The following is a 22,690-nucleotide window of genomic DNA, read 5'->3' as shown; positions in this document are numbered from 1 at the left end:
CGGGGGGCAGCAGTGAAATTGGGACACGTTTCCTTTCCAAGTACTTTGTTTAAAGGAGAACTCCAGGCAGATATAAGTGGAGTCCACCCACCGCAAGTCCTTCAACCTGATATCAGTCCCAGGAGAAAGTCAGTGCTCCGGGAGAGGGAAGGGACACGCTCCGGGAGAGGGAAGGGACACGCTCCGGGAGAGGAAAGGGACACGCTCCGGGAGAGGAAAGGGACACGCTCCGGGAGAGGGAAGGAGAGGGAAGGGACACGCTCCGGGAGAGGGAAGGGACACGCTCCGGGAAAGGGAAGGGAGCGCTCCGGGAGAGGAAAGGGACACGCTCCGGGAGAGGAAAGGGACACGCTCCGGGAGAGGAAAGGGACACGCTCCGGGAGAGGAAAGGGACACGCTCCGGGAGAGGAAAGGGACACGCTCCGGGAGAGGGAAGGGACACGCTCTGGGAGAGGGAAGGGACACGCTCCGGGAGAGGGAAGGGACACGCTCCGGGAGAGGGAAGGAGAGGGAAGGGACACGCTCCGGGAGAGGGAAGGGACACGCTCCGGGAGAGGGAAGGAGAGGGAAGGGACACGCTCCGGGAGAGGGAAGGGACACGCTCCGGGAGAGGGAAGGAGAGGGAAGGGACACTCTCCGGGAGAGGAAAGGGACACGCTCCGGGAGAGGAAAGGGACACGCTCCGGGAGAGGGAAGGGACACGCTCCGGGAGAGGGAAGGAGAGGGAAGGGACACGCTCCGGGAGAGGGAAGGGACACGCTCCGGGAGAGGGAAGGGACACGCTCCGGGAGAGGAAAGGGACACTCTCCGGGAGAGGGAAGGGACACTCTCCGGGAGAGGGAAGGGACACTCTCCGGGAGAGGGAAGGGACACTCTCCGGGAGAGGGAAGGGACACGCTCCGGGAGAGGGAAGGGACACGCTCCGGGAGAGGGAAGGGACGCGCTCCGGGAGAGGGAAGGGACGCGCTCCGGGAGAGGGAAGGGACGCGCTCCGGGAGAGGGAAGGGACGCGCTCCGGGAGAGGGAAGGGACGCGCTCCGGGAGAGGGAAGGGACACGCTCCGGGAGAGGGAAGGGACACGCTCCGGGAGAGGGAAGGGACACGCTCCAGGAGAGGAAAGGGACACTCTCCGGGAGAGGAAAGGGACACGCTCCGGGAGAGGGAAGGAGAGGGAAGGGACACGCTCCGAGAGAGGGAAGGGACACGCTCCGAGAGAGGGAAGGGACACGCTCCGAGAGAGGGAAGGGACACGCTCCGGGAGAGGGAAGGGACACGCTCCGGGAGAGGGAAGGAGAGGGAAGGGACGCGCTCCGGGAGAGGGAAGGGACGCGCTCCGGGAGAGGGAAGGGACGCGCTCCGGGAGAGGGAAGGGACGCGCTCCGGGAGAGGGAAGGGACGCGCTCCGGGAGAGGGAAGGGACGCGCTCCGGGAGAGGGAAGGGACAAGCTCCCGGAGAGGGAAGGGACACGCTCCGGGAGAGGGAAGTGACACGCTCCGGGAGAGGGAAGGGACACGCTCCGGGAGAGGGAAGGGACACGCTCCGGGAGAGGGAAGGGACACGCTCCAGGAGAGGGAAGGGACACGCTCCGGGAGAGGGAAGGGACACTCTCCGGGAGAGGGAAGGGACACGCTCCGGGAGAGGGAAGGGACGCTCTCCAGGACAGGGCAGGAAGGGCAGCACTTTGGGAGAGGATGGGGGAGTAATGGGGACTAATTAAACTCTCTACTTGCAGTGCAGATGTGGTGACAGGAGGTGGCAGCAGAGGGATCACCTCATCACTGTGCCGCTCCTTCTTTATCGTTCAGTCACCAGGAGGGGGTGTGTCCTGGACAATGCTGCAGTGGAGTGGGAGGAGCTTTCTGTGCCGGTCACACTATCGGCTGATCACTTGTGAATTAAGGTGTCTGCCTGGGGTTCTTCTTTAACGTCTGTGCACGGGAGGCCACAGATGGACAGATACCTCCAGATCATAGAAGTGGCGCCCCGTCTGTGGAAATCTTCCAGGCCGGGGTCAGAGATCTCAGGCCGATATGGCCTGGTCAGGTATAAATCCTGGAGGTGGAAAGTCAGATTTCGGCAGCGGAGGAGACCTGGAATCTGGTTCTTCCGGAGTTTCTGTTCTCCAGGGTCTCACAGCAGAAGTCCTTCTTCGTATATTTAATCCCTGGGGATCGGTTGGTTGGGTGTCAGAGACGTCACCATGGCAAAGTGTTGACAACCTCCTCCTTCATGGATCACGGCACTGGATACTCCGCTGTGAGCTGGAGCTCACCGGTTCCAGCCGACGGTGGTGGGACCAGCAGATGAGTCCTCTCATGGCTCAGGAGAATGCTGCGGCGGTTGAACCTTTTCCCGCAGTGGTTGCAGGGGTAAGGCCGCTCCCCGGTGTGGATCCTCTGGTGAGTGGTCAGGTTGTGTTTCAGACTGAAGCTCCGCCCACACTCATGGCAGGCATACGGCCTCTCGCCGGTGTGAAGGCGGATGTGCTTGGTCAGGTGTTGTTTCTGGATAAAGCTCTTCCTGCATAAGTGGCAGGAGTAAGGCCTTTCCCCGGAGTGGATCCGGAGGTGGTTGATCAGCGTGTGCTTCTGGTTGAAGGACTTCCCACACATGGGACATATGAAGATCCTGATATGATCCTGGGAGGCCACAGGCTGCTGCACCTCCAGCTCAGCTTCTCCATTGGTTGGTTGGATCTGGAGGTCAAGTACGGGTTGTTGCTCCTCAGGGGCGGTGTCATCATTTTGAGGAGCCTGGTGGCTGGTTATGTCCTGTTGTCCATCTGGTGAGGTATGGCCATTGTTTAAATGTTTCTTCTTGCCAGGGATGGGTTTGGGCCTAGCGGCGCCACCTTTGTTCTGTTGGACTTGGTGGCTCTTTCGATGGTTATTCAGCGTCTCTCTCCGGCTGAAGCCTCGACCACACTGTGTACACAGGAAGGGCTTTTCCCCGGTGTGGGTCCTCTGGTGGGTGACCAGGTTGTGTTTCAGACTGAAGCTTCTATTGCAGATGTTACAGGTGAAGGGCTTGTAGCCCATGTGGAGCCTCTGGTGTTTGGTCAAGTTCTTCTTCTGGAGGAACCTTTTCCCGCACTGGTGGCAGACGTACAGCCGCTCCCCTTTGTGAAGATGTTCATGCTGGATAAGGTCCTCTCTCTGGCCAAATATCTGCCCACAGCGCGGACAGGTGTGGGAGTCTTTGGGTTGGCTCAGGCTTGGTTGGCCGGGGACCTCAAGGTCATGTGAAGTGGCCTTGGTGTGGGAGTCCTTGTGTCGGCTCAGGCTTGGTTGGCAGGTGACCTCAAGGTCATGTGAAGTGGCCTTGGTGTGGGAGTCTTTGTGTCGGCTCAGGCTTGGTTGGCAGGTGACCTCAAGGTCATGTGAAGTGGCCTTGGTGTGGGAGTCTTTGTGTTGGCTCAGGCTTGGTTGGCCGGGGACCTCAAGGTCACGTGAAGTGGTTTGTAGACCTTTCTGAGGCTTTGCTTCAACGTCTCGACTCTCAGTCTTTGTGCTTCCACACGTTGGGTCTCCAGAGAAGTCCTCGTCATGCGTCCTCCGGTGCATGTTGAGGATTCCTTGCCGGTTGAAGGTCTTGCCGCAGTCTGGGCAGGAAAATGGCCGTTCCCCGGTGTGGGTCCTCTGATGGGTCACCAGGTTATGTTTAATGTTGAACTGTTTGCCGCAGTGCTGGCAGCTAAAGGGGCGTTCCCCGCTGTGCAGCCGCAGGTGCTTGGTCAGGTGCTGCTTCTGGATGAAGTTCTTGCCGCACTCCCGGCAGGAGAAGGGCCTCTCCCCGGAGTGGATTCGGAGGTGGGTCATTAGAGGGTGTTTCTGCTTGAAGACCTTGGCGCAGACGTGGCACTTGTACATCTTCAGCCCCCCCAGGGTTGTCCAGGGAATGGCCGGTTTTATGGTGTGGAGTTTCTTAGGAGTTGATGAGACCTTCTCCGGAGGACTGGAGGTATTTTGCGGGCCCTCCAGGGGCCCCGGCTCCGCTGGCGCCTTGTAATGAATTTTCTGGTGTGCCAGGTAGGTGCTCCGCCGGCTGAACTTCTTATTACACTCGGAGCAGCTGAAGGGCTTTTCCCCGCTGTGGATCTTCAGGTGCGTGAAGAGATTGTGTTTCATGCTGAAGCTTCGGTCGCACTGGCCGCACACAAAGGGGCGTTCCCCGCTGTGCACGCGCAGGTGTTTCGTGAGGTGCTGCTTCTGGACGAAGCTCCGCCCACACTCGGGGCACTCGTGCGGCCTTTGCCCGGTGTGGATCCTGTAGTGGTTGATGAACGTCTGCTTGTTCGCGAAGCGTTTCCCGCAATCGGGGCAGATGAACGGTCGGGGGTTGACCGCGTGGCTGGCATCTGGTGGATCGTTATCGATCTGCACGACCTTCACTATGTATCCATCGCTTGGCCCGTCCTGGGCGGGATCAATGGTGGGATCCCATTCGTTGACCGTAAATCCGGCGTGCGGTTCTTCTTTGAGAGCCACGTTCTCGATCTGCTGGTGGTTTTCTAAATATCCCACCAGCGAAGGTTCCTCTTTGGGAATAAGGTGACCGGTTTGCCAGTCGATCGCGGCGTATCCCGCGTCTGGCTCCTCTTTGAGGTTGTCGCAATCTGGAAGTTTTACGGAGCGGGCGGCGGCGGTCTTGCGGCTCAGATTTGGCCCTTGGGTGGTCGACGGCTTGTTGTTCTTCTCTGGGAAGCGCTTCTTTTGGTGAGACTTTTGGTGAGTGCGGAGATTGACGCGGCGGCTGAAGTTCTTGCCGCATTCGGCACACGGGTACGGTTTCTCTCCGGTGTGAATCCTCATGTGTGTGGTCAGGTTGTGTTTCAGGCTGAAGCCGCGGCCGCAGATTTGGCACACGTAGGGCCGCTCGCCGGTGTGCAGCCGCTGGTGCTTGGTGAGGTGCTGCTTCTGGATGAAGCTCTTCCCGCATTGGTCGCAGGCGTACGGCCGCTCGCCGCTGTGGATCCGCTGATGTTTCACCAGATTGTGTCTCTGGGCGAATCCTTTACCACACACGGGGCAGCAGAAGAGCTTCTTCATTTCCAGCAGGGCCAGCGGCTGAAGACCTTCTGCGCCCCACGAGGCTCCCTCCTCGCGTTTCGTCGCGGTGACGCCGGGATCGCTGGGCCAGCTCGGCCAATGGGTGGGCACCGGCTCTTCTTTGATGATGACCATATTGGAGAATTCTCCGGTGGTCATCTCTCCATCTGTAAGAGAACATCGGAGAAGAGTCAACCGGGGAAATCAGCACCGACTCACCGACCACAACAGACCTCCATACAATCAGATCCTTCCAGGAAACCGCTGAAAATGCTGGATGCCTGGCTGTTATGCCGATCCTCTGGCTTCAACCATCTATGAGTCAATGACCCCAGAAGAAGTGAAGCCAAGGTATGAACATGACAGCCAGGAAACCAGGATATTCCAGAGGAGATCGGTGATGGAACCTTCCTACTCATCGAACTGGAAGACATTAAAGTAAAGCTAAGGGCGGGGCTTTCTTCAGCAGGAACGCACCTCCAGCACTGGATGTATTTTATGGTAAGGAGTGCTGGAGGGTCTATTGATGCTGCCTGATGGGAGATCTACTGTTGCTGGTGGGGATCTATTTTTGTGCACGGGTCTATTGTTGCTGGCAGGGGGTCTTATGTTGCTGGGAGGAAACTACTGCTGAGGTAAAGGTTTATTGCTACTGACTGGTGGAGGGTCTATTGATGCTGGCTACTGGGAGATCTGTTGTTGCCGTTGGGGGTCTATTGTTGCTAGGGTGGTATTTTGTTCTGGGGGACCATTGTTGCTGGGTGAGGGATCTATTGGTGTGTGTGTGTGAGGGGGTTTGGGTCTACTGCATAGGAAAAGGTCTATTGCTGCTGGCTGGTGGAGAGTCTATTGATGCTGGCTACTGGGAGATCTGTTGTTGCTGCTGGGGGTCCATTGTTGCTAGGGTGGTATTTTGTTGGGTGGGGGTCCATTGTTGGTGAGGGGGAACTGTTGTTGTGAGGGGGTACATTGTTGCTGGGGTGATCCTTTGTTGTATGGGTCTATTGTTGCTGGGGTGTGGTGCATTGTTTTTGTGGGGGATCCATTGTTGCTGTGGGGGTCTGTTATGTGGGGGGTCCATTTTTTCTTGGGGGTCTATTGTTGTGTGGGGGGTCTATCAAATTCCATACAAATTAGTACCTAGTAGCAAAATATGATACTTAGTTCTGTATTCTCTAAAATGGGTGTTACAGGTGGGTAGGGGGTGGAACTAAGGGGCGGTGCTCAGAGGTGGTTAGGGGGTGGAACTAAGGGGCGGTGCTCAGAGGTGGGTAGGGAGTGGAACTAAAGGATGGTGCTCAGAGGTGGTAGGGGGTGGAACTAAGGGTGGTGCTCAGAGGTGGGTAGGGAGTGGAACTAAGGAGCGGTGCTCAGAGGTGGGTAGGGAGTGGAACTAAGGGGCGGTGCTCAGAGGTGGGTAGGGAGTGGAACTAAGGAGCGGTGCTCAGAGGTGGGTAGGGAGTGGAACTAAGGGGCGGTGCTCAGAGGTGGGTAGGGGGTGGAACCAAGGGGCGGTGCTCGGAGGTGGGTAGGGAGTGGAACTTAGGGGCGGTGCTCAGAGGTGGGTAGGGAGTGGAACTAAGGGGCGGTGCTCGGCCTCGGAGGTGGGTGGGGAGTGGAACTAATGGGCGGTGCTCGGAGGTGGGTAGGGGGTGGAACTAAGGGATGTTGCTCAGAGGTGGAAATAAGGGGCGGTGCTCAGAGGTGGTAGGGGGTGGAACTAAGGGGCGGTGCTCAGAGGTGGGTAGGAAATGGAACTAAGGGGCGGTGCTCGGAGGTGGGTAGGGAGTGGAACTAAGGAGCGGTGCTCAGAGGTGGGTAGGGGGTGGAATTTAGGGGCGTTGCTCAGAGGTGGGTAAGGGGTGGAACTAAGGGTGGTGCTCAGAGGTGGGTAGGGGGTGAAACTAAGGGGCGGTGCTCAGAGGTGGATAGAGGGTGGAACTGAGGGGCGGTGCTCAGAGGTGGGTAGGGGGTGGAACTGAGGGGCGGTGCTCAGAGGTGGGTAGGGGGTGGAACTAAGGGTGGTGCTCAGAGGTGGGTAGGGGGTGGAACTAAGGGGCGGTGCTCAGAGGTGGGTAGGGGGTGGAACTAAGGGGTGGTGCTCAGAGGTGGTAGGGGTTGGAACTAAGGGGCAGTGCTCGGAGGTGGGTAGGGGGTGGAACTTAGGGGCGGTGCTCAGTGGTGGGTAGAGGGTGGAACCAAGGGGCGGTGCTCGGAGGTGGGTAGGGAGTGGAACTTAGGGGCGGTGCTCAGAGGTGGGTAGGGGGTAGAACTAAGGAGCAGTGCTCAGAGGTGGGTAGAGGGTGGAACTATGGGGCGGTGCTCAGAGGTGGGTAGGGGGTGGAACAAAGGGACGGTGCTCAGAGGTGGGTAGGGGGTGGAACTATGGGGCGGTGCTCAGAGGTGGGTAGGGGGTGGAACTAAGGGGGCGGTGCTCGGAGGTGGGTAGGGAGTGGAACTAAGGGGCGGTGCTAGGAGGTGGGTAGGGGGTGGAACTAAGGGGCAGTGCTCAGAGGTGGGTAGAGGGTGGAACTATGCGGCGGTGCTCAGAGGTGGGTAGGGGGTGGAACTAAGGGGCAGTGCTCAGAGGTGGGTAGAGGGTGGAACTATGCGGCGGTGCTCAGAGGTGGGTAGGGGGTGGAACTAAGGGGCGGTGCTCGGAGGTGGGTAGGGAGTGGAACTTAGGGGCGGTGCTCAGAGGTGGGTAGAGGGTGGAACTATGCGGCGGTGCTCAGAGGTGGGTAGGAGGTGGAACTAAGGGGCGATGCTCGGAGGTGGGTAGGGGGTGGAACTAAGGGGCGGTGCTCGGAGGTGGGTAGGGGGTGGAACTAAGGAGCGGTGCTCAGAGGTGGAACTAAGGGGCGGTGCTCGGAGGTGGGTAGGGGGTGGAACTAAGGGGCGGTGCTCGGAGGTGGGTAGGGGGTGGAACTAAGGAGCGGTGCTCAGAGGTGGGTAGGGGGTGGAACTAAGGGGCGGTACTCAAAGGTGGGTAGGAGGTGGAACTAAGGGGCGGTGCTCAGAGGTGGGTAGGGGGCGGAGACCAATGGTGCCTCAAAGGGGAGGAGTTCCTGCGCCAATTTCTCTAAAAATAAGCCCTGACTAAAGACAAAGGCCCGGATTCACAGACATCGGCGCACATTTAATGCCGCCGTAGCGTATCTCCTGTACGCTACGCCGACGCAGCGCAGAGAGGCAGTGCTGCCAAATCTGCGCTGGGTTCCCTCGGCGTAAGCCGGCGTAGGTGGAAGTGGGCGTGAGAAATGCTAATGAGGCGTGACCCCATGCAAATGATGGGCCGAGCGCCAGACAGATACATATAACGAACGGCGCATGCGCCGTCCCGTGGACATATCCCAGTGCGCATGCTCAGAATCACGTCGGAACTACTCCCTAAGATACGTCCGATCACTGCGCACAACGTGAACGTAACCTACGCCCAGTCATATTCACGTCCTACGTAAAATACGACGGCTGTTCCCTGGTGCAGCCCTTTGTATGAGTTGCGCCTCCTATATGGGGAATAACTTTACGCCGGACGTACAACTTTACGCAAACCGCGTATATTATGTGCCGGGCGCAACTACGTTCGTGAATCGCCGTATCTCCCTCATTTGCATATGTGAATAGAAAATCAATGGGAGCGCCACATGCGGCCAGCGTAAATATACGCTACGCCGGCGTAGGAAAGTTGCGTCCGTGGAAAGAAGCCTGTTTTCAGGCGTATCTCAGATTGTGGGCACGGCGCACAGATATGACGGCGCATATTTACACTTACGCGGCGTATATCGAGATACGTCGGTGTAAGTGCCTTCTCCCTCCCATCCCCCATCCTGCTTATTATCATCATTGCAAGTGAAAGAAAATCCCACATTTTGGGTCTTCCCAGAACAGAAATCTTCCAATGGGGACGCGTTGCAGGGATTTCCTCTCACTTCCTGTTTGGCTCTGGGACAGGAAGTACATGGAAATCTTGGCAGCGGGGACACGTTGCAGGGATTTCCTCTCACTTCCTGTTTGGCTCTGGGACAGGAAGTACATGAAAATCTTGGCAATGGGGACACGTTGCAGGGATTTCCTCTCACTTCCTGTTTGGCTCTGGGACAGGAAGTACATGAAAATCTTGGCAATGGGGACACGTTGCAGGGATTTCCTCTCACTTCCTGTTTGGCTCTGGGACAGGAAGTACATGAAAATCTTGGCAACGGGGACACGTTGCAGGGATTTCCTCTCACTTCCTGTTTGGCTCTGGGACAGGAAGTACATGAAAATCTTGGCAATGGGGACACGTTGCAGGGATTTCCTCTCACTTCCTGTTTGGCTCTGGGACAGGAAGTACATGAAAATCTTGGCAATGGGGACGTGTTGCAGGGATTTCCTCTCACTTCCTGTTTGGCTCTGGGACAGGAAGTACATGGAAATCTTGGCAATGGGGACACAGATGGAGAAAATAAATCTGACGGAGGTTCTAACCCCCCGTCATCTAAGTTCTAAGTTTCTGAATCCTAAACAATTGGCAATTCATTGAGATAAAACGATCGTTGTTTCCGGGAAGATCGGAGGAAATGGAATACAATGTAACACGATAGAGATGGAAATGTTTCGGGGGGGACCTGAGATCCCCCCCCCCCCGATCTCCACAGCCATTGGATGATGGGAATGAAGCCCTGGCGGGTCCCTCTGAGGGGTTCCCAGCGGACCAATCAGCGGACACCTCATGGGGGGCGCAGCGATTACCTCGGGGGGATGGGGCTTCCAGGATAGGATGAGGAACCCCAGAAGAGTGCACCGGATTGTATATAAGATTTGTATCTGCCTGTGTGTGGCTGGTCAGGTAGATTTGTGTGGAGTCTCCCTCTAGTGGTGGAGAGGAGTATTGCAGGATGTCTATCAGAACTCTCCCCTATTTTACCACACCGGGGGGGGGGTCCAAACTTTATACATAAAGGGCCAGTTTACTGTTCTACCGCCCCATCATTGGTGTCAGTGGGAGGGCCAGATAAAGGCAAGCAAGGGGCCGCACCCGGCCCCCGGGGCCACAGTTTGGAGACCCCCTGTACTGCAACACAGTCCTCACCTCTGTTACTTAGTTGCTGTGTCTTGGACACACCCAGGCTCCGCCCACATGATGGGTGTGGGTGGAGCAGGGAAAGGGTGGAGACCCCACCAGGCAATCATTGCTGTCAGTGTCCCCAGTGGGGAGATTTTCCCTCATTTCCTGTTCCTGGGTCCACACAGGAAGTGAGGGGAAATTTCCTCACTGGTGTCACAGAGAAGTCGGAGGTCCCGCCCCTCCCCCCCCGGACTGACCAGATACAGATCTGATGTGTATGGAGGACAGAGACCGACGTTGTCACACTTACCCGACACTCTCGTGCTGCACTCCTTGGTTGTCTCTTCTGGAGATCTCTGGTGGTCTCTTGTCCCAGCACTCTCGGGTTGTGTCTCTCTCTGAACTCTTGGATTGTCTCTTTGCACTCTCTGGCTGCCCTTCTACATCTCACTTTCTCTCTGGTGCTCTCGGGTTGTCTCTTTCTCCCTCTGGAAGTTTCTCTGCACTCTCTGGTTGTCTCTTTGCACTCTCTCTCTCTATGGTTGTATCTTGTCCCAGCACTCTCAGGTTGTGTCTCTCTCTGAACTCTCTGGTTGTCTCTTTGCACTCTCTGGTTGTCCTTCTGGTTGTCTCTTTCTCTCTGGTGGTCTCTTGTCCCAGTACTCTCTGGTTGTCTCTCTCTGAACTCTTGGGATGTCTCTTTCTCCCTCTGGAAGTTTCTCTGCACTCTCTGGTTGTCTCTCTGCACTCTCTGGTTGTCTCTTTGCACTCTCTGGTTGTCTATTTGCACTCTCTGGTTGCCCTTTTACTTCTCTCTCTCTATGGTTGTCTTTTGTCCCAGCACTCTCTGTTTGTCTCTCTCTCTGAACTCTCTGGTTGTCTCTTTGCACTCTCTGGTCGTCTCTTGTCACAGCACTCTCTGGTTGTCTCTCCTTCTAAACTCTCTGGTTGTCTCTCTCTCTGAACTCTTGGATTGTCTCTTTGCACTCTCTGGTTGTCTCTCTCTCTGAACTCTTGGGATGTCTCTTTCTCCCTCTGGAAGTTTCTCTGCACTCTCTGGTTGTCTCTTTGCACTCTCTCTCTCTATGGTTGTATCTTGTCCCAGCACTCTCAGGTTGTGTCTCTCTCTGAACTCTCTGGTTGTCTCTTTGCACTCTCTGGTTGTCCTTCTGGTTGTCTCTTTCTCTCTGGTGGTCTCTTGTCCCAGTACTCTCTGGTTGTCTCTCTCTGAACTCTTGGGATGTCTCTTTCTCCCTCTGGAAGTTTCTCTGCACTCTCTGGTTGTCTCTCTGCACTCTCTGGTTGTCTCTTTGCACTCTCTGGTTGTCTATTTGCACTCTCTGGTTGCCCTTTTACTTCTCTCTCTCTATGGTTGTCTTTTGTCCCAGCACTCTCTGTTTGTCTCTCTCTCTGAACTCTCTGGTTGTCTCTTTGCACTCTCTGGTCGTCTCTTGTCACAGCACTCTCTGGTTGTCTCTCCTTCTAAACTCTCTGGTTGTCTCTCTCTCTGAACTCTTGGATTGTCTCTTTGCACTCTCTGGTTGTCTCTCTCTCTGAACTCTTGGGATGTCTCTTTCTCCCTGTTGAAGTTTCTCTGGTTGTCTCTCTCTCTCTCTCCCTGGCCTGTGGTCTCGGAGGATCGGTCTCGGGGATCAGACGTCTGTCTCTTCCTCCAGAGTGAGGAGTCTCCTGCTGCAGCCCAACAGCCCTCCCTGCACAGAGAGGATTGTGGGAAAATTCTGCAGGGAGAGCGGGGAGGAGACTGAGAGCTGCACACTGAGAGAGACAGCAAGAGACAGGCAGGAGAGAGAGAGACAGCAAGAGACAGGCAGGAGGGAAAGAGAGTCAGCAAGAGACAGGCAGGAGAGAGAGACAGGCAGGAGAGAGACAGAGAGACAGGCAGGAGAGAGACAGAGAGACAGGCAGGAGAGAGACAGAGAGAGAGAGAGAGAGAGAGACAGAGACACACAAAGACAGGCAGGAGAGAGAGAGAGAGAGAGACAGAGACACACAGAGACAGGCAGGAGAGAAAAAGAGTCAGCAAGAGACAGGCAGGAGAGAGAGACAGGCAGGAGAGAGACAGACAGGAGAGAGACAGAGAGATACAGCAAGAGACAGGCAGGAGAGACACACAAAGACAGGCAGGAGAGAGAGACAGAGACACACACACACAGAGACAGGCAGGAGAGAGAGAAAGAGACAGCAAGAGACAGGCAGGAGAGAGAGAGACAGGCAGGAGAGAGAGACAGAGAGAGGCAGGAGAGAGAGAGAGACAGCAAGAGAAGGGCAGGAGAGAGGGAAACAGAAAGAGACAGCAGGAGGGAGAGAGAGACACAGAGACAAGCAGGAGAGAGAGACACCAAGAGACAGGAAGGAGAGAGACAGAAAGAGACAGGCAGGAGAGAGAGAGACACCAAGAGACAGGCAGGAGAGATATACACAGAGACAGGCAGGAGAGAGAGAGAGAGAGACAGGCAGGAGAGAGATACAGAGACAGGCAGAATAGAGGCAGGAGAGAGAGAGAGATACACAGAGACAGGCAGGAGAGAGAGACACCAAGAGACAGGCAGGAGAGAGAGAGACAGAAAGAGACAGGCAGGAGAGAGAGAGAGACACCAAGAGATAGGCAGGAGAGATATACACAGAGACAGGCAGGAGAGAGAGACAGCAAGAGACAGGCAGGAGAGATATACACAGAGACAGGCAGGAGAGAGAGACAGCAAGAGACAGGCAGGAGAGAGACAGAGACAGGCAGGAGAGAGAGAGACAGGCAGAATAGAGAGAGATACACAGAGACAGGCAGGAGAGAGAGAAAGCAAGAGACAGGCAGGAGAGAGACAGGCAGGAGAGAGAGAGACAGGCAGAATAGAGAGAGATACACAGAGACAGGCAGGAGAGAGAGAAACAGAAAGAGACAGCAGAAGGGAGAGACACAGAGACAGGAATGAGAGAGAGACACCAAGAGACAGGCATGAGAGAGAGACAGCAGGAGAGAGACAGGCAGGGGAGAGAGAGACAGAAAGAGGCAGGCAGGAGAAAGAGACACCAAGAGACAGGCAGGAGAGAGATACACAGAGACAGACACCAAGAGACAGGCAGGAGAGAGAGACAGGCAGAAGATGGAGACACCAAGAGACAGGCAGGAGAGAGAGAGATACACAGAGACAGACAGGAGAGAGACACCAAGAGACAGGCAGGAGAGAGAGAGAGAGAGAGAGAGAGATATACACAGAGACAGGCAGGAGAGAGAGAGACCAAGAGACAGGCAGGAGACAGAGAGATACAGAGACAGGCAGGAGAGAGAGAGAGAGATACAGAGACAGGCAGGAGACAGAGAGACAGATAGTTTTTACGCCATATAGTTTTTTGTGCGTTCCTGCCAGTTTATCGCCATATAGTTCGGTGCGTCACTGTACGTTTGGCACATTATATTGCAGTATATTAGAGTGTGTCTGTGTAGTGTGAGTGTACTCAAATTAAAGGGCACACACGCCTCTTTCCATTGATTAAAGGGCATCTCCTTACAGATTTCAACTTCTTCTTTTACATTTGCTTATAAGCACCGCCCCCTCCCTCCCAATAATGTCGGGGAGGACAAGGAGAGGCAGACGTTCCCTTGGCACGGTGAGGTCTCCACAGATGGACATGGTGGTCAGTCCTCAGGGGGGCATCATTTCCTCTGTTTAGTGATGTTGCCCGTGTTATCCAGCCACAGCATGCAGAGGAGGTGGTGGACTGGCTTACTAAACCTTCCTCACCCTCCTCATCCTCCGTCACACAAGCAAGGACAAGTGCGCTGTCCCCTGCAGCTGCCAGAGTGGATAAACCCGCCGCCTTGTCCACATCTATTCCTGCCATAGCCCTAACATCAACCATGGAGGAGTCAGCTGAGTTATTTCACCACAGCGTCAGCCACTTGCTCCTTGATGATGCCCGGCCATTACTGGATTCTCTCTAGAGTCTAGAGAGAGGGAGGAGGAACATTGGTAGACAAATTGGCATTCATGTTCCCCAGCCGCACCATATTGCCAAGTTGTCTCCAGTGGTAATCTGGTGAAGATGGAGGAGATGATGATGATGATGAGGTCACTGATGCGACTTGGATGCCAGATAGAGCAGAGGAGGAAAGTGAAGGTGAGGCGGCACAACCCCAAGGAGGTCGATATCAAGAAAGAGTAGAGAGCAGCCACCCTATTCCATCACATTCCGCAGCCGTTATCCACTCCCCACAGCTCAGCTGTCTGGGCCTTTTTCAGAACATCTGCAGCAGATCGCACTGGGGTAGATTCAGTAAAGAATTACGCAGGCGTATCCATAGATACGCCGCGTAATTCAAACGCTACGCTGGCGTATCTATTTTCTGTATTCAGAAAGCTAGATACGCCGACTGTAGCCTAAGATACGACTGGCATAAGTCTCTTATGCCGTCGTATCTTAGGGTGCAATCTGACGCTGGCCGCTAGGTGGCGTTCCCGTAGTGGTCAGCGTAGAGTATGCAAATTGCATACTCACGCCGATTCACAAACGTACGCGCGCCCGGCGTTCGAGTTTTACGTCGTTTGCGTACGTCGCTTCCGTCGTAAGGCTGCTCCTGCTATTAGGAGGCGCAGCCAATGGTGAGTATGGACGTCGTTCCCGCGCCGCGATTTTTTCGAAATTTGCGTCGTTTGCGTAAGTGGATCGTGAATGGTGCTGGACGCCATTTACGTTCACGTCGAAGCAAATTACGTCCTTGCAACGTCATTTACCGCAATGCACGTCAGGACATTTTCCCGACGGAGCATGCGCAGTACGTTTGTCGCGGGAACGCGCCTAATTTAAATGATCCACGCCCCCTACGGGATCATTTAAATTACGCGCGCTTACGCCGGCCCCTTTTACGATACGCCGCCGCAAATTACGGAGCAAATGCTTCCTGAATGAAGCGTAGCGCCAGTAATTTACGGAGGCGTAGCGTAAAAACGATACGCTGCGCCGCCGTATCAGTGCGCGCCCGTACCTGAATCTGGGCCACTGTTGCTATCTGCAAACTGTGTCACAGGCACGTCAAACGTGGCAAAAACACCAACCAATTGGGTACCACATGCCTAACAAGGCATTTAACGTCCAACCACTCAGCCCATTGGCAAGAGCACCTAAAAACCACACAAAAGGGGCACAAATCTGTCCCTCCTCCTCCTCCTTACCCACTTCAGTCTGCCCCTGCGATAGAGTCATTACCTCTCAGCAGCCTCCACTGACAGGCATGATGGTATAGCACAAGGTGTCCCAGGTCCTAGCAGTTCGTCTGCCAGCAGCACACCGCCAGCTCTGCCCAATCTTCTGCAGCGGGAAAAAAAATATAGTCTCTGCCACCACCCACATGCCCAGCGCCTGAATGCAAGCTTGTCAAAGCTGCCAGCTCTACCACTTCTGCCTTTCAGCCTGGTGGATTCTGCCCCTTTCCGTGAATTCGCAGAATGTGCTGTACCACAATGGCAGGTTCCCAGTCACTACTACTTTTCATGTAAGGCCGTTCCATCTCTCTACCATCACCTGGAAGGGAATGTTCTGGCATCGTTGGGCAAGGCAGTTACCGTATTTATCGCGGTATAACGCGCTCCCGCGCACCCCTAAAGTGGCCCCCAATCCTGTGGAAAAAAGTTTTTTTTGTACTTACAGTTTTGGTGTCTTGCGCGGCGTCCATCGGCGGCCTCGTCGGGTCCGGCGTCCTTCTGCGGCTTCGGGTGTCCTCTTTGGCGGGTCCGGCGTCCTTCTGCGGCTTCGGGTGTCCTTCTGCGGCGGGTCCGGTGTCCTCTTCGGCGGGTCCGGCGTCCTTCTGCGGCGTCCTCCCCGCGCCGAGTTTGAATACTGCGCCGACATATACAGAGCGCAGTACACTCGTGTATTGTCGGCAATGCTCGGCTACCCGCGCTGACGTCCAGTACGTCCAGGACGTGAGCGCGGAAGGAGCCGAGACTGGCCGATTATACCCGAGTGTACTGCGCTCGGTATATGTCGGCGCAGTATTCAAAACTCGGCGCGGGTATCGGCGTATACCGCGCACCCACGATTTTGCCCTGATTTTCAGGGCAAAAAAAGTGCGCGGTATACGCCGATAAATACGGTAGATGTAAAATCCACCTTACTGCTGACACATGGTCCAGCAAGCATGGGCAGGGACGATATATTTGGTTCGCATCATACTGGGTAACGCTGCTTGCAGGACAGGGCTCGGTGCTGTATCTTGTTGTGCCCCCATGTCTCCATACAGCTGATGGTGATGATGCTAGACCTGTGAGCTCTATCCCCTCCTCCTCCTCACCTCCATGCCCTCCTCTGCAGAATTGTCCTATGAACATCAGGTACCCCCTAAGCGTTCAAAGGGCTATTCCCAGAGTCAGGCTAAAAGGTGCCATGCAGTGCCTCAGCTGGTGTGTTTAGGGGACAGGAACTACCCCAGAACAGAGATTCATGCAGCTCTCCAGGGGCAGGCCCAGAGGTGGTTCACAACCCGCCAGCTGGAGCCAGGAACGGTGGTGTCCGATATTGTCTCAAACCTCCTGTCCGCCCTTAGACAGGGAAAGTTGACACATGTGCCATGCCTGGCACATGTCCTCAATTTGGTGGTGCAGCGTTTCCTAAGTACGTACCCAAGGTTGGAAGAGGTACTAAAGCAGGCCAGAAGAGTCTGTAGCCATTTCAGGCGGTCATACACAGCCAGTGCTCGGTTGGCTGAAATTCAGCGGGAATTCCACCAGTCTGTAAAGCGCCTGATTTGCGACATGCCCACCAGGTGGAACTCAACTTTGGGAATGCTACAGCGGCTATACATGCAGCAGAGGGCCGTCAACCAGTACCTGTGCCGGTACGACTCGCTCAGACCGCCTCTGCTTTTTTTCCCCACGCCAATGGCTGATCATTAGGGATGCATGCCCTGCATTGTCACCATTTGAGGAGGCCACAAGGATGGTGAGCAGTGACAGTGCATGCATCAGTGACACTGTCCCCGTTGTGTTCCTGCCGGAGCAGACTCTGCGTGTCATTATGGACAGGGCACTGGAGGCAGAGCAGTGAAACGAGGAGGACTTCCTTTCCTCTCAGGCCCCGTACACACGTCCGAGGAACTCGACGTGCCAGACACATCGAGTTCCTCGTCGAGTTCAGTGTGGAAGCCGCCGAGATCTCGGCGGGCCGACTTTCCTCGTTGAACAACGAGGAAATAGAGAACATGTTCTCTTTTCGGCCCGACGAGTTCCTCGTCGGCTTCCTCGCTGAAAAGTGTACACACGATTGAGTTTCTCGGCAGAATCCAACTCCGATCGAGTTTCTGGCTGAATTCTGCCGAGAAACTCGGTCGTGTGTACGGGGCCTCAAGGCCCACTTTATCCAGGTCATCATTATTCCTATGTCACAGAACACACAGGAGGAGAGGAGGACGAGGAGGAGGATTCTGGCACTTTCATAGGCTTCGAAGAAGAGGAAGACATGCATTAATCTGTAAGCAATGGCTTTCCAACCCCATGACCCTTGGGAGCACTATGTGGCTGGGAGGAGGAAGTTCCAGATGCCGTCATCCTGAGTGACCCCGAGGAGTCTGCTTCTCAAGCCTCGGCAAATCTGAGGCTCATGGGCAACCTCATGCTTCAAAGCCTGCGAAAGGACCCAAGAATACGTGGCATAAAGGAGAAGGATGATTACTGGTTGGCAACCCTCCTTGACCACCGTTATAAGGGGAAGGTCTCAGAACTCATCCCGTCCCCACAGAGAGTGCAGAAGATAAAACCTCTTGAGGACACGTTAAAGAGGATTTTATTGAACGTTTTCCCTGACTCCAGTAGGTCACAGTGTGGTGGAAAACGTAGTTTCGAGTCTTCTGTTGGTCAAGAGAGGAGCATTGGAGAAGGAGTTCCGCCTAAGTGACGCATTTTGGGATTTTTCTTTAGTCCTCGCCGCCCAGGGCTGTCAGCCTCCGCATCCCATCAGCAGCGTCTGCATCACATGGTGGACGATTACCTCGGGGCCAAAACAGAGATGGAGAGCTTTCCAGCTGACGATCCACTGACTTACTGGGGCATGAGAATAGACCAGTGGACAGAACTTGCCCAGTATGCTATTGAGTTGTTGGGCTGCCCTGCATCCAGCGTGCTTTCAGAACGAGCATTCAGTGCTGCAGGAGGTGTAGTTAGTGGGGTAGATTCAGTAAGCAATTGCGTCTGCGTATCCATAGATACGCAGCGCAATTGCTTAGTTGCGCCGGCGTATCGACTGCTCCTGATTCAGAAAGGTCGATACGCCGACTGCAGCCTGAGATATGACTGGCATAAGGCTCTTATGCCGTCGTATCTTAGGGTGCATTCTTACGATGGCCGCTAGGTGGCGTTCCCGTAGTGGTCAGCGTAGAGTATGCAAATTGCATACTCACGCCGATTCACAACCGTACGCGCGCCCTGCGTACGCATTTTACGTCGTTTGCGTTCGTCGGTTTCTGCGTAAGGCTGCTCATGCTATTAGCAGGGGCAGCCAATGCTAAGTATACCTGTCGTTTCTGCGGCGCGATTTTTAAAAATTACGTCGTTTGCATAAGTGAATCGTGAATGGCGCTGGACGCCATTTACGTTCACGTTGAAGCAAATGACGTCCTTACGACGTCATTTACCGCAATGCACGTCGGGAAAGTTTCCCGACGGAGCATGCGCAATACGTTCGGCGCGGGAACACGCCTAATTTAAATGATCCACTCCCCCTACGGGATCATTTAAATTACGCGCGCTTACGCCGGCCATTTTTACGGAGCGCCCGCGCAAATTACGGAGCTACTGCTTCGTGAATGAAGTGTAGCGCACGTGATTTACGGAGGCGTAGCGTTAAAACGGTATGCTGCGCCTCCGTAAGAGGGCGCAAATCTACCTGAATCTAGGCCAGTGATCATAGAACGCATCTGTCCACAGACTCCGTGGACCGTTTGACTTTTATAAAAATGATCAGTCCTGGATTACCAGCTATGAAGCCCCTGATGCCGAGGTCACTGATTAAGTATTTTTGAGATGTGGAATCTTTGCAGGACTTCGAGGCTGCCTAGCTTTGAGGGTGTTCAATCATTTCATCTGGAAGAATGTTTTTGGTGTAGGTTTCATGGGCGCGATTAACACCCAAAGACCAATTTTTCAGCACCTGTTTGTCAGATGCATATCATTGCAATTTTTTACAGCAAGGCCAATTCTTGCTTTACTCAAGAGTATCTCCGAAGGGTTATGGTGGGAAGGCGCCACGACACCCAAAGACCAATTTTAATGCACCCGTAACTTCTATCCAAAGTCATAGTGACACCTGAATGTATCCAAAAATCTCGAATCTTGTTCCCAGTGCACTACATTGTGGCCTCATCATACACACTGGGGTAGATTCAGAAAGCAATTACGCCTGCGTATCCATAGATACGCAGCGTAATTGCTAAGTAGCGCCGGCGTATGTACTTTCTGTATTCAGAAAGCTAGATACGCCTACTGTAGCCTAAGACACAACTGGCATAAGTCTCTTATGCCGTCGTATCTTAGGGTGCATTCTGACGCTGGCCGCTAGGTGGCGCACTCATAGTTGTCAGCGTAGAGTATGCAAATTGCATTCAAACGCCGATTCACAAACGTACGCACGGCCGACGCTCGTTTTTTACGTTGTTTGCGTACGTCGTTTTCGCCGTAAGGCTGCTCCTGCTATTAGGAGGCGCAGCCAATGGTAAGTATGGACGTCGTTCCCTCGTCGCGATTCTCAAAATTTGTGTAGTTTGCGTAACTTGTTCGTGAATGGCGCTGGACGCCATTTACGTTCACGTCGAAGCCAATGACGTCCTTGCGACGTCATTTACCGCAATGCACGTCTGGAAATTTTCCCGACGGAGCATGCGCAGTACGTTTGGCGTGGGAACGCGCCTAATTTAAATGATCCACGCCCCCTACGGGATCATTTAAATTACGCGTGCTTACGCCGGCCTCTTTTACGAAACACCGCCGCAAATTACGGAGCAAATGCTTCGTGAATGAAGCGTAGCTCCAGTAATTTACGGAGGCGTAGCGTAAAAACAATACGCTGCGCCACCGTATCAGTGCGCGCCCCTACCTGAATCTGGGCCACTGGCTCCCAAGCTGTTGCTGAGCAAAATAAAGGCAGCTTGCAGGTAAAATGTCATTTTTTGGGGGCTTTATAAATGCAATTATTGCTGCAGCAGATTCTAGACATGGTACAGATGTGCCACTGTACAGGTAGACTAAGGAGACCCCCCAGGCACTATATTGGAAGGAATTTTTCATTTTTATGCTTTCACTTAAAAAAAAAAAAAAAAATCACTGATCATATAAAAATTAAGTTTTTAAAACTTTTTTTATTGATACATGTCCCCCCAGGGCAGGACCCGGACCCCTATAACCATTGTATGCCCAACTACTTGCATATAAGCCTTCAAAATGGGCACTTTAATGGGGTTCGTTATTCGGGTCCAAACTTTGGCGGTGTTCGAAAGTTCTGTTGCGAACAGAACAGGGGTCCGTTCGGCCCATCCCTAATGGTTAATGTAGGCCACTGCTGTAGCATTGCCTGCCCAAATGTTGGTCCAGTGTCCTCATAGGGTTGCCACCTTTTCTTCAAGTCAAACCCGAACACTTGTGGCACAGGGCATTTTTTGTTGTTGCAGTAAACACCATAAGATTATAAAAGACCTGACACATATTTGGGTGCCCCAAGGGGAGTAGTAATGCGGCATACAGTGGGCGTGGCCAAATTACACTTGCTGACAACCCTTCAGTGATGCCAAACCTGCCCCTAGACAGCCGCACACAGCTCCCAGACGGCAACAGATTTGTGAGTAACTATCTTGGTTACTTGGGGAGCTACAGCCCAGTCCAAGTAATGTGTCCGGGTTTCAGGTGGACTGAAACCCAGACAAGTGATTCAAAACCCGGACTGTCCGGGTGAATCCTGGACAGGTGGCAACCCTATGTCCTCAGGGTCCAGTTTTGAAGGGACATCTGAATTACCCCGAGTTCCAGAACATTAATCAGAAGGCTGGGTGTCTCCTAACAACCGCATCCCTTGTAACCAGAGGCTACCCGAAACTCCCCCCTAGCCCAACAGGCTGGCATCCAGCTGCCAGATTGGAAATCCACCCTGCCAGAACAAACCCGGTTTTGCTGATCAGAACTAAAGGACAATCCAGAGTCAGTTTGTCCAACAATGAGAGGATTTTGAGTTGCAATGGTCTAGATCAGTCGTCTCCAAAATGATGTAGCCCTTTATCCAGCCATCGGGGGAACTATTCCTCCCACTAATTTGAGGCACGATTCCTAGCTATGGGGGGGAACTCGGCTATGGGGGATGAAGGAGCTCCACTATGAGAAATAGTAGAGCTCAGCTATGGGGGGACGGACGGGAGAGCTCAGCTATGGGGGATAGTAGACCTCAGCTATGGGGGGGGACAGAAGAGCTCAGCTATGGGGGGGGGGGGGTGAAGAGCTCAGCTATGGGGGATGAAGGAGTGCCACTATGAGAAATAGTAGTGGACCTCAGCTATGAGGGGGACGGACGGAAGAGCTCAGCTATGGGGGATGGAGGAGCTCCACTATGAGGGATAGTAGACCTCAGCTATGGGGGGGGGGGGGGGGACAGAAGAGCTCCACTATGGGGGACTGAAGAGCTAAGCTATGGGGGGGGGGTGGAAGAGCTCAGCTATGGGGGATGGAGTGCCACTATGAGATATAGTAGTGGACCTCAGCTATGGGGGACGGAAGAGCTATCGGGGATGGAGGAGCTCCACTATGGGGGACGGAAGAGCTAAGCTATGGAGGAGCACCACTATGGGGGACGGAAGAGCTCAGCTATGGAGGAGCACCACTATGGGGGACGGAAGAGCTCAGCTATGGAGGAGCACCACTATGGGGGACGGAAGAGCTAAGCTATGGAGGAGCACCACTATGGGGGACGGAAGAGCTCAGCTATGGAGGAGCACCACTATGGGGGACGGAAGAGCTAAGCTATGGAGGAGCACCACTATGGGGGACGGAAGAGCTCAGCTATGGAGGAGCACCACTATGGGGGACGGAAGAGCTCAGCTATGGAGGAGCACCACTATGGGGGACGGAAGAGCTAAGCTATGGAGGAGCACCACTATGGGGGACGGAAGAGCTCAGCTATGGAGGAGCACCACTATGGGGGACGGAAGAGCTCAACTATGGAGGGGGGGGGGGGGACAGATCGGAAGAGCTCAGCTTTATGTACCAAGGGCAGCACAGGACAACAGATCTGGTGACCGAAACAAACATCACAGGCCATCCCCACTTTGTTCCCAAGATGAACATCCAGTGTAACCCAACCAGAAACTACTAGTAAGCCTTGTAGGCCATAAATAGTCTAACCATAACTAACTGAAGTGTCAGTCAACAGAAGTAAGATATTTCCAGGAGAAGGCACCCATCACCCAAAAACAGGAGCAAAAAACCTGGAGCCTCACCGAGTGGGTGGGGTTCTATTTGGGGAGTCTTTTGTCACCTGAAGGTCAAGGCATATCAAACCGATCCTCATGTCATGAACTATGCCATAAATACTTTAGTCCTTTCCCAGAAG

The 22,690-nt window shown here is 54.3% G+C and overlaps 1 protein-coding gene across 1 annotated transcript; it reads right to left on the bottom strand.

The window, feature by feature from the left end:
- Positions 1 to 884: 884 nt before the first annotated feature.
- Positions 885 to 11,018, bottom strand: LOC120941763 (zinc finger protein 420-like). The gene is made up of 2 exons (XM_040355429.1): positions 10,410 to 11,018; positions 885 to 5,216 (listed from the first exon to the last, which is right to left on the bottom strand). The coding sequence occupies exon 2, from the start codon at positions 5,206 to 5,208 to the stop codon at positions 2,236 to 2,238; it is 2,973 nt and encodes a 990-aa protein (XP_040211363.1). The 5' UTR covers positions 5,209 to 5,216; positions 10,410 to 11,018; the 3' UTR covers positions 885 to 2,235.
- Positions 11,019 to 22,690: the final 11,672 nt, after the last annotated feature.

Source organism: Rana temporaria, chromosome 5, assembly GCF_905171775.1.
Source record: "Rana temporaria chromosome 5, aRanTem1.1, whole genome shotgun sequence".
Lineage (NCBI taxonomy): Eukaryota > Metazoa > Chordata > Amphibia > Anura > Ranidae > Rana > Rana temporaria.
This window is presented reverse-complemented; position numbering and strand designations above follow the sequence as displayed.